Raw genomic sequence first — 10,801 nt, 5'->3', positions numbered from 1 at the left:
AATTCTAGAATGTGTAAAGCACTTTGTGCCGGGCCTACCACACAGCAGACGCTCAGCAAGTGACGTGTCGATGTTCTCCCCACTGGTGTACCGGTAGAGTTGGCTGCAAGTCCAGAAGAAAACCCAAGGGCTGAGCTACACCCTGAGGAGCTATCTGTAAGTGCCTAGCGGGGATCAAAGATCTCGGGTAAAAGTCCCAAAGACAAAGAAGCAGAAGTGAAAGAAAAAAACTATTTTATTTAAAAAAAAAAAAAAAAAAAAAAGTAGGCTCTGAGAACAGAGGGTTAGTCCATGCGGGCCTTCAGTGTCCTGGTGGTAATCCTGTCCTTCTCACTGCAGAGGGAGAAAAGTCACAAAACATCTATGCCATTCTAGACTGCAGAACGGAGCTGTCCAGCCAATTCTAGGTTTGACTGTCTTGCTCATGTTCCACTAACCTTAGCCTGTCTGCTCAGCCTGGGATGAGGAAGGGGGGAAAGACACGAGACTAGTGACAGCTCTCCAGGGCGGGAACCACCAAGAGTAAGAGGACGGCCTGACTGCACAGCCCGCCGAAGAAGGGTAGGAGCTCCCCCAGGCCCGGAGGACCAGTCATTTAGGAAGGACGTTTCATCCCAAGGAACATAAAAGGGCCCGAGGGTGAATTGTCTGCTATCAGCCCCAGTCTGTTTTTCGTGATAATTGAGCAAGCTATCCCATAACTAAAGGGTCCAAATGCTTATTTGGGGATGTGCCCAAGGAAAGCTGTCAGGAGGACATCTACTTCATCCATTCAGGTTCCTGGTGACAGCTCCAGACGAGAGGAAAGGGGATGGCAGTTAGGGAGCCGGCTGGGGCTGGAAAATCATTCCCAGCGCCCGGAGCACCAGCCAGTCATGGCTCAGAATGTCACCCAGAGGCGGGAGTTGGGAGAGGAGGGAGTCACCTAGAGTCTTGACCAGTCTGCAGTAGCGCTGCTGTGGCTCATCCCCACACAGGTCCCTGAGACTTTGGGGACACTTCCTACTGTGAGCAAGTAGGGAGGAAACTCAGGGTCACGGAGCCTCACCTGACAGAGGCCAGGGGAACCGCAAGAGGCTCCTTGCCGCCACCCTTGGAGAAACATGGATTTCTGCTATCCCAAGCCTGCCACAAGCACCTTTCCTCCCTCACTCCTGATCAGGGGGATGGGAAGATGGGGTGTTTGTGGGGGAGGGGAGAGGCAGGTGTACGCAAAGCTTCTAGACTTTTTCCAGCTCATACTCACATGACGTGGACAATGACTCCCATGCCTGACACTGCATCCCGATCCACGGCATTCAGCATGGCTTGTGAGATGGTTTCAAACAGGTGTTCTGGATCCTGCCAACAAGCAGAAGCCTCAGACCCTAACCTGGTTGAACCCTTTAACTCTCTCTTTTCTAGGCTCAAGATCCCCAACTCTGGCCACCCTCACGCCTGAAGTGAGGGACGGTTCCCGGGATGTGGGAAGCCCCCTCGGCCGCTCAGAAGGAAGCAGGTTACGTAAGGGAAAGCGAAGCCCTGAACTGCCTCTACTAACCAGCAGTGTGACCTTGGACAAGTCACATGTTCCTTCGCTAAGTTCAATCCCCCTTCTGTAAAATGGGGAGAATCCCTATTTGATTTCCACGTGCTTTGGGAGTTGTCTATGGGCTCTCCTCCTGGGTGTCACACAGGTACCTCAAAACTCGATCTGTCCAACCGTCAACCCACTCCCCAGCCCCCCAAACCTTCTCCTTCTCCTACGTCCTCCATCTTGGTTGGCTTAGTGAGAAAACTCACGACACCCTCATTGTCTCCACCTCCCTCACTTCTGGTTGAAATGACCAAATGCTCTAGACGCCAGAGGCACCCCTGCCCCTCCCCTGACGATCTTTGCTCAGGCCTCACTCAGCGCCTCCTGCAGGCGAGCACGAGAGCCTACGGCATCTACCTGCGGGTGCCGGTTCCTACCTACCTTTGACATCAGGTACCGGGGAAAAGTTCAGACCCTGGAACGGCATTCAAGGCCTTTTGAAGTCGCAGCCCACTCTTGCTCTCCGCCATCATCTCCCCCCACAGAGCAGCCACAGCAAGCTCTCTCATCACCGAACACACTCGCCCCTCTGGTACCTTGGCACAGGCTGTTTCTTCCGCCAATCAGACCTTTTGTTTCCTCTCATCCTGGCAAACTGCATTTTAACACGCGTTTGGGGGTCTGTCTTGCTTCACCAGACTGCAGTGAGCCCTTGAAGACAGGCCAGCGGGGCCCGGCAGAGCTGGCACAACAGCCAACCCTTCCCATCAGGGACCGTTCCAGTCTTCATGTGTTTCCCTCACACTGCCCCTCCTAAGGTAGACTACGCTGTTATCCCCATTCTACAGCCGAGGTAACGGAGGCACAAAGAGACAAAGTGACATACCTGAGAACATAACTAAGTGACGGGTGGATCCAGGTTTCCAACCCAGACAACCCGGCTCCAGAGCCCATTCCGCTGACCCGCCTCGGCTGTGACCCTACAGCTTGTTAAATGTTTGTTCAACGAACGGGTGTGAAAAGCCCGTAAGGAGTTACTCCAAGGTAAGGAACCATCTGCTGTTGCGGCAAATATCTGACCGGGGTCTCCTGACAGATGCTGTTCTCCCTGGAGCCAGCCTGCACCAAGGCCCGGCCGTTTCTGGACACCGTCCCGAGGCCAAGCAGCTGTGGCTCTCTCCTACCTGCGTCACTCTCTTCATCGTGTGCCACATAAACACATTTTTCCCCGATGGCCAAGGGGTGGACACCTCAGAGCCCGGCCCCACTCCATGCCACCAACTCACCATGTTGGGCTCCCAGAGGGACTCGCACATCCCATACATTTGTTCGGAGCAGGTGCCGCTGACCACAAAGTCGTCAGTCACCATGGGGCAGCCGATGAGGTCTAGGGAGCAGATGAAGGGCTTGAAAGTCTTCGGGTCCAACCCGGCGATGACTGGCTCTGTGTAGTAGGGGCCAAACCTGTGCAGGCCAGGAGCAGAGAGAAACCAGGACTCAAGAACAATCGCCTTCTTGTTCAGACCTACCCAGAAGACTTTTTTTTTTTTTTTAATGTTTATTTATTTTTGAGAGGGCAAGCGAGCATGAGTGGGAGAGGGGCAGAGAAAGAGAGAGAGAGAGAGAGAGGAGGGAGGGAGACACAGAACCCGAAGCAGGCTCCAGGCTCCAAGCTGCCAGCACAGAGCCCGACGCGGGCTCGAACTCACAAACTGTGAGATCACGACCCGAGCCAAAGTCAGTCGCTTAACCGACTGAGCCACCCGGGCGCCCCTCAAGACTCTAAGAGTCACATGTTCTACTGACTCAGCCAGCCAGTTGCCTCCCATAGGGCCAGCTTTGATTCACCCTTTGATTCACCCACCTCCTGGCATCTGACAATGCTTTAAGACTTCTTTTCCCTGACACCTGCCTTCATAGCCTCCGCCCCCCTGACCCTCTCTTCCACTTCCTATTTCTGGGAATTCTGAGTTCTTCTACTCTTCCCTATCCTCACCAAAGTCCTACCACCATTCAATTCTCTATTCATGTATCTACCTGTACCTCCACTCCTTTCGAAAACGGACTTGAAGCAGTTTATAGGAAACACACTAAAAAATAAAAATCATTAAAACAATAACAAGACACCCAGGCTGAACACAAAGTTTTGTTCTGAGTCTCCTGGCAGACAAGGCAAAGAAGGATACTCAGGAAGCTGGGTTATTTTCGTTGTCTGCCTACAGGAAATAGGAGATTATCGGACACTTGTCCTAGACCCTGAGCTCTGAGTAGAATTAATCTCAGAAATCTATCATAAAATACTCAAAAGCTGGGACACCTGGGGGGCTCAGTCAGTTAAGCGTCCGACTTCGGGTCAGGTCATGATCTTGCAGTTTGTGAGTTCCAGCCCAGAGCCTAGAGCCTGCTTCAGGTTCTGTGTCTCACTCTCTCTTTGCCCCTCCCCCACTCATACTGTGTCTCTCTCTCTCTCAAAAATAAACATTAAACCAAAAAAAAAAAAAAAAAAAAACGCAAAAGCTAATGGCCGTTATTCTCAATAAAAATAGTAAGTAAAGATGTCTTATCTTTATTTTTAAAAAATGTTTATGGGGGCGCCTGGGTGGCGTAGTCGGTTAAGCGTCCGGCTTCAGCCAGGTCACGATCTCGCGGTCTGTGAGTTCGAGCCCCGCGTCAGGCTCTGGGCTGATGGCTCAGAGCCTGGAGCCTGTTTCCGATTCTATGTCTCCCTCTCTCTCTACCCCTCCCCCATTCATGCTCTGTCTCTCTCTGTCCCAAAAATAAATAAACGTTGAAAAAAAAAAAAATTAAAAAATGTTTATGTATTTGTTTTGAGAGAGAGAGAGCAAGCACAAGCAGGGGAGGGGCAGAGAGAGAGGGAAAGAGAGAGAGGGAAAGAGAGAGAGGGAAAGAGAGAGAGGGAAAGAGAGAGAATCCCGAGCAGACTCCCCGCTGACAGTGCAGAGACCAACATCGGGCTAGATCTCACGAACTGAGATGATGATCTGAGCCGAAATCAAGAGTCGGACACTTAACTGACTGAACCACCCAGTCGCCCCATCTTGTCTTTATTTACCCATGTCTTATATTGGCTCTCAGTAATACCTAAGAGCATGACCTTAAATTATAGCTCCGTAAAAAATAATTCTAAAAAAAAAAAAAAAAAAAATCCTACTTAATTCTCAGGTGAAGGAAAGGGTTGAGACAGTGTGCTTTGGTCTTGTGTCTCTCCAACAGATCCCTGGGTATCAACTTCTGTAAGAAATTTAAGATCTTGTATGTTCTTCTCAATGAAATGGAAATAAACTTAATCTAAGAGTATTCGAGACTGGCTGGGTAACAACCTTAAAACTAAATACAAGGGACGCCTGGAAACCAATTTGACAATAAATTTCATATATAAATAAAAAATAAATAAATAAATAAATAAATAAATAAATAAATAAATAAATACAAGGGACGCCTGGGTGGCTCAGCTGGTTAAGTGTCTGATTTCAGCTCAGGTGATGATCACTTGGTTCGTGGGTTGGAGCCCCACATCGGGCTCTCCACTGTCAGCACAGAGCCTGCTTCGGATCCTCTGTCTCCCTGTCTCTGCCCCTCCCCTGCTCACACTCCCCTGTGCTCTCTCTCTCTCTCTCTCTCTCTCAAAAATCAATAAACATTTCCTGAGAAACTTAACAGAAGACCATGGGGGAGGGGAAGGAAAAAAAAAAAAAGAGGTTAGAGTGGGAGAGATCTATGCCTGGATGGATTCTCTGGGATCCATGAAAACTTTTTTTTTTTTTTTTAATGTTTATTTATTTTTGAGACAGAGAGAGACAGAGCATGAACGGGGGAGGGTCAGAGAGAGGGGGAGACACAGAATCCGAAGCAGGCTCCAGGCTCTGAGCTGTCAGCACAGAGCCCGATGTGGGGCTCGAACTCACGGACCGTGAGATCGTGACCTGAGCCGAAGTCGGACGCTTAACCGACTGAGCCACCCAGGCGCCCCAAAACTTTTTTCTTTTAAAAAGACTCAGGGGGCGCCTGGGTGGCTCAGTCAGTTAAGGATCTGACTTGGGCTCAGGTCATGATCTCCAGGTTTGTGGATTTGGGCCCCACATTGGGCTCTGAGCTGCTGGTAGACAGCCTGCGTGGGATTCTCTCTCTCTCTCTCTCTCTCTCTCTCTCTCTCTCTCTCTCTGTCTGCCCTCCCCCCACTTGTGCTTTCTCTCTCTCTCAAAATAAATAGATCAACTTAAAAAAAAAAAAAAAAAGGTTCTGTCCACTGCTCAAGTTTGCAAATCACAGAATTAGTCGATCCTGCTAGAAAATCCCTGACTTCAGGTGGGCTTGTACAGAAAGCTCCCGGTTAGCTGAGAAGCTAGGACTTACCAGGTCAGCCTGAAAAATCCTGTAGTGTTCTTTTTCTTGTTAAAAGATTGTTTTAAGTTATCTCTACGCCCAGCATGGGACGCGGACTCATGACCCTGAGATCAAGAGCCGCGTGCTCTACCGCCTAAGCCAGCCAGGTGCCCCCGTATTTTTATTTCCAATAAACACCATGGGGCACTGGCTCAGTCAGTAGAGCATGTGACTCTTTTCTTTTTTAAGTTTGCTTACTGATTTTAAGTAATCTCTGTACCCAGCACGGGGCTTGAACTCACTACCTTGGTTGTGAGTTCAAGCCCCGTGCTGGGTGTAAAGTTTGCTTGTTCTGTGCTGACGGTACGGAGTCTACTTGGGGATTCTTTCTCTCTCTCTCTCTCTCTCTCTCTCTGCCCCTCCCCTACTCTCTCTCTCTCTCAAAACAAATACATAAACATGCTAAAAAACAAAAACAGAAACATGAGCCATTATTCATATACTTAAATGTGAGGTAATTTTTACAGGTGTGAAAGACATTTCCCCCATCTACAATCAGTTTAAAAAATTGTTTAGGGGCACCTGGGTGGTGCAATCCGTTGAACATCCAACTCTCGAATCCGGCTCAGGTCGTGATCCCGGGGTCATGGGATCGAGCCCTTCATTGGGCTCTACGCTGAGTGTGGAGCCTGCTTAAGAGTCTCCCTCTTCCCCTCTGCCCCTTCTCCCTGCTCTCTGTAAAATAAAGTTTAATTTTTTTTTTTAACATTTATTCACTTTGGAGAGACAGAGCGTGAGTGGGGGAGGGGCAGAGAGAAAGGGAGACACAGAATCCCGAAGCAGGCTCCAGGCTCCGAGCCGTCAGCACAGAGCCCGATGCGGGGCTCGAACCCACAAAATGTGAGATCATGACCTGAGCCGAAGTCGAACGCTTAAACAACTGGGCTCACCCAGGCACCACACTCTAAAAAGACATCTAAGGAGCACCTAGCTGCCTCAATCAGAGTGGCGTGCTACTCTTGATCTTGGGGTTGTGAGTTTGAGCCCCACGTTAGGTGTAGAGATTACTTAAATAAAAACTTAAGACAAAAATCATTTAAACCTTTTTCAATTCGGGATTTTGATAAACACAGTTACACGTGGCAGACAATTCACAGCTGAGGATATTAAAATACACCTAAAAAAAGGTAACCCTTCTTACAGTTTTTAGCTTTTTAATACTACAAAGGCAACAGTATCGATCCAGGTATGAAAATGGCAACGACTCAGCTTTGAAAGCTAAAGAGTACTTCTGTGACTTTTCCATAAAGTTCAAAATTATTTCAAACTAAATGATTTAAAAAGAAATAAAGGGGAAAAAAAAAGAACTCCACTTGTCATTTTGCTACCCAGCTGTGCCCAGAGATGAGTAGAAAAGTCCCTGTGGGGGGTGCCTGGGTGGCTCAGTGGGTTAAGTGTCCGACTTCGGCTCAGGTCATGATCTCACGGTTTGTGGGTTCGAGCCCTGTGTCAGGCTCTGTGCTGACAGCTCAGAGCCTGGAGCCTGCTTCGGATTCTGTGTCTCCCTCTCTCTCTGCCGCTCCCCTGCTCGCACTCTGTCTCTCTCTCTCTCTCAAAAATAAATAAACAGTAAAAAAATTTAACAAAAAGAAAAAAAGAGAAAAGGAAAGTCCCTGTGGGGCTCTCCTTTGCTTCCATCCCAGCTTCTGCACTGGATTCTAGAGCTAGGCCTCTGCTTTCCTCGTCACAAAGTCTTCAAAGAAAACGGACAAAATTCAGGTACCCAATTCCTAGGTCCCGAGACTCTAGGGCACACTTTGGTGGGGTTAATTCTGCTGCCTGGAAGCAAGTTTGTCTGCTGTGTGCGTTCCCTGCCTTCTTCTGAAGTAGCCCTTTCTTTCCTGGTTGGTCGTCAGGCCCACAGAAAACAGACCCATAAAACAGGGTTATCACCCTGCAAATAAGAAATGGGAGAGGGAGGAGGAGGAATCATCCTCCAGCCATGACCACGTGGCCACAAAGTCCCGGGCTACACTTCCGCTCACCGTTTCTCATACAAGAGGTTGGCCACCATGCTCATGAGGGTGTAAGGCTTGATCTGCCGACCTTCCTTCAGCTCGTACAGGTTCAGCCGGAACTTGAGGCGCTGGGCACTGTGACAAGAGGAGAAAGGAGTTAGGACGTCACTCCTGAAGGTGCCCGAGCGTCCACTCTGTGGAGGGCAGGAGGTACGTAGGGAAACACACAATCGCCGCCCTTGCCAAGCAAGACTCCTCTCTTCCTCTCCCGGTGATTTTCTCACCAGAAGTCCGGCCTCATGTCCACGTTTCAGACTTGCCCAACAAAGGCCACCAGTGCCACAGCTCTGAGCCCAGGACAGGCCCTGGCAGGGAGGAGGAGCAGACCAATGCCAGAAGCAAAGCTGCTGAGTGGGTCAAAGGACGCCAGAACAAAGAGCCTTAGACACAACCTGAGCTTCTCTTACAGGTGAGGAAACTGAGGCCTTGCGAAATTAGCAGTTACCTCCCACAAGCCTACAAAGGCGGTGAGAAAGCCTCCAGAAGAAAAGGAAACGGTGTGAGGGGCGGAGAGGAAGGCTGACGGAGGCCTTCACAGTGACGGCAACTTGAAGCTGTTGCCCTGATGCCAGAAGGAAGCATTTCCAAGTCACGTGTTCTTGAGACTTAGGGAGCTTCGACGGAGATGAGAGAAAACGTTCTGACCAACTTCCACCCACATTAGTGAACTAGTCTCTTGATCTTCTAAGAACTAAGTCCAGGAACTGCTGTTCTTTGGGCCACCAGCTTCCTGGAGGACATGCCACTTGTGACATCTTCCCTCTTGAAACCCTAACCTGATCCTTTTCCTCTGGCCTCTCGTCTTCCCCCACCACTAAATGTACAGTTCAGCTCTCGAACGGCAGCTAATTTTTCTCCTCTACATATTCTGTCCAAAATCTGTTCCCAGAGGTTTAAAAAATCACCGATGCCTCTCTAGCCCCGAGATACGATTTCAAGTTCCCAACTGCCTGAAAGATGTTCCTTAGGTCGCCTCGTCCCTTCAAAAAATCAGTCATCACCTTCCCCTAAAACTAGCCCGCCCGAATTTCTGGATTTCGGTCAACACGCTCAAATCAAAAATCATCTTTAAGACATTTCTGGATCACCTATATGCCAAGTAGTAATCTAGACACTAGTAGCAGATGAAAAAGACACAGAGCCCACCCTCAGTGAATGACTCTTTGGCCTCACAATAGCCAAGCAGCCACTAAGGCTGTTACACTCTCAGAAATGCCTTCCTTTCCTTTCCCATCACTACCATCCCATTAGGACAATAACCCTCATACCTTTTTTTTTTTTTCTTTTGGACCAACACAATAGCTACCTCTTTCATCTCCCAGACTCCTCTTCCTCTTAAATCACAGGGCTTCTATCCACTAGATGAGGAATCTAGCAGTTAATATGCACTCATCTTGGATCAGGTATCTTTCTGTATCCCTTTCCCAGCTAGACCTGAAGTTATTTAGGGACTGAGCACAAGCCCCAGGAAGACCTGCATTGAGATCCTGAGTGACATTCATCAACTTGCACCTTGGGCAAGAAACTCTAAGACCTTCAGTTTCTTCATCTGCAAAATGGGACGGCAGCATGGTAATGTACTTAAGCGGTTTAAATGAGTCCCTGCATGTAAGGTGCTCCGTGCAGAGAAAATGAGTAAATGCTGGTGGAAGTTGGCTAGGATACAATTCTTTATGGCTTACGGTGTGTCCGGCAAAGTCTCTGATTCACTGGTGCTGTTTGGTAGATGGCTGATACCTGGGCCACTCAAGACACCAGGCAAGGCTAGTCCAAGAAGAGGCCTGCGTGTGGGCGGGGACCCCCGACACTTACACAGTCTGGACATCGGTGGCCAGTCCGGCCAGGCCTATGTACAGCCGATCGCCCATGGGAAAGATCTTCTGGAAGTCCGTGGTCACCATCTGGGCCTGGATCCCGAAGCGCCTGTCGGCAGCGATGGCCACACAGTTCTTCCCCTTCATGGCCATGACGGCCCCTCCGTTATAGGACATAATAGACTGCGGCAGACAGAGCGGAGGAACTCAGCGTGACGGGCCAAATGCGGCCAGAGCCCCCGGCGCAGCCCCTGATCCGAAGGCTCCTATGTGCACCGTCCTCCCCTCTGGAGGCGCCTGGACACCCCGAAGCCCAGCTGTGACATTAGCGCTGTGCAGCTGCGGGGAGCCGCCTTCGAACCCCTGGTCCTCACCGCGGTCGGCTTCCCTTCAAACGACCACCAGGCCCTCTCCGCCTCCCAAAGCTCCCGTGCCCCCTCCCCGTTCTTCAATCCCTAACCCGCGTCCCTTCTCGCTCCCCATCTCACCATGACTGCGGCGTACTGGGACCTGCAATCGCCACAATTCCACTCAACCGGCTGAGGCCCCCGCTGCACAACCACTCTTGCTGCCTTTTCCCTGTTCGCCCAAAGGCCGACCCTTCCGGGACATTTTGACTTCCTACTGGCTGTGCCTATCTGTCAGTCATCAGAACCGGAGTTTGGTTGAGGAGCCAAAACCGAGAATGGGAAGGCGGAAAGTGAAAAGTCACTGTTGAGTGCGGAAGAGCCTGGCGCCGCGGTGCAAGCTGGGATCGCGGCGGAACGGGACTCCCGGCTCGGAGGACCTGGGCTGGGACCTGTGTGCACGTGGGCTGGTGAAGCCCAGAATGGGGGCTGCGGTCCCAGCTGAAGGACCACGGTGTTGTGATCGCGCCGTGTGGCTCGGGTGTATTACGCTAGCTTGTTTCATTTATTCTTTCCAGAAATCCTTCCGTCTCTTATGTGCCAGGTACTATGCTAGGCTCTGCACATTCGCTGGCCTAGAACGGTGCCTGGTATTTAGGAGGCGCCGATTCAGCACATATTTAATGTTTCGAGGGGGAGGGG

The 10,801-nt window shown here is 50.3% G+C and overlaps 1 protein-coding gene across 1 annotated transcript; it reads right to left on the bottom strand.

The window, feature by feature from the left end:
* Positions 1-217: 217 nt before the first annotated feature.
* PSMB3 (proteasome 20S subunit beta 3) lies at positions 218-10,391 on the bottom strand. The gene is made up of 6 exons (XM_025917563.2): positions 10,241-10,391; positions 9,751-9,935; positions 7,906-8,013; positions 2,803-2,980; positions 1,247-1,341; positions 218-333 (listed from the first exon to the last, which is right to left on the bottom strand). The coding sequence occupies exons 1-6, from the start codon at positions 10,241-10,243 to the stop codon at positions 285-287; spliced, it is 618 nt and encodes a 205-aa protein (XP_025773348.1). The 5' UTR covers positions 10,244-10,391; the 3' UTR covers positions 218-284.
* Positions 10,392-10,801: the final 410 nt, after the last annotated feature.

This window comes from Puma concolor, chromosome E1 (assembly GCF_028749965.1).
Source record: "Puma concolor isolate L17-30 chromosome E1, mPumCon1.1.hap2, whole genome shotgun sequence".
In the NCBI taxonomy this organism is placed as follows: Eukaryota; Metazoa; Chordata; class Mammalia; order Carnivora; family Felidae; genus Puma; species Puma concolor.
Note: the sequence above shows the minus strand (reverse complement) of the source record. Positions and strands in the feature narration are given on the sequence as shown.

What these genes read in the sequence shown, in the direction of transcription:
- PSMB3 (XM_025917563.2), bottom strand. An exon ending in AACCTCTTGTATGAGAAACG is followed by an intron (nt 2,981 to 7,905) that starts GTGAGCGGAAGT and finishes TGGCCTGCACAG; the next exon opens with GTTTGGCCCCTACTACACAG. An exon ending in CCCTCTGGGAGCCCAACATG is followed by an intron (nt 1,342 to 2,802) that starts GTGAGTTGGTGG and finishes GCTTGTTGGCAG; the next exon opens with GATCCAGAACACCTGTTTGA.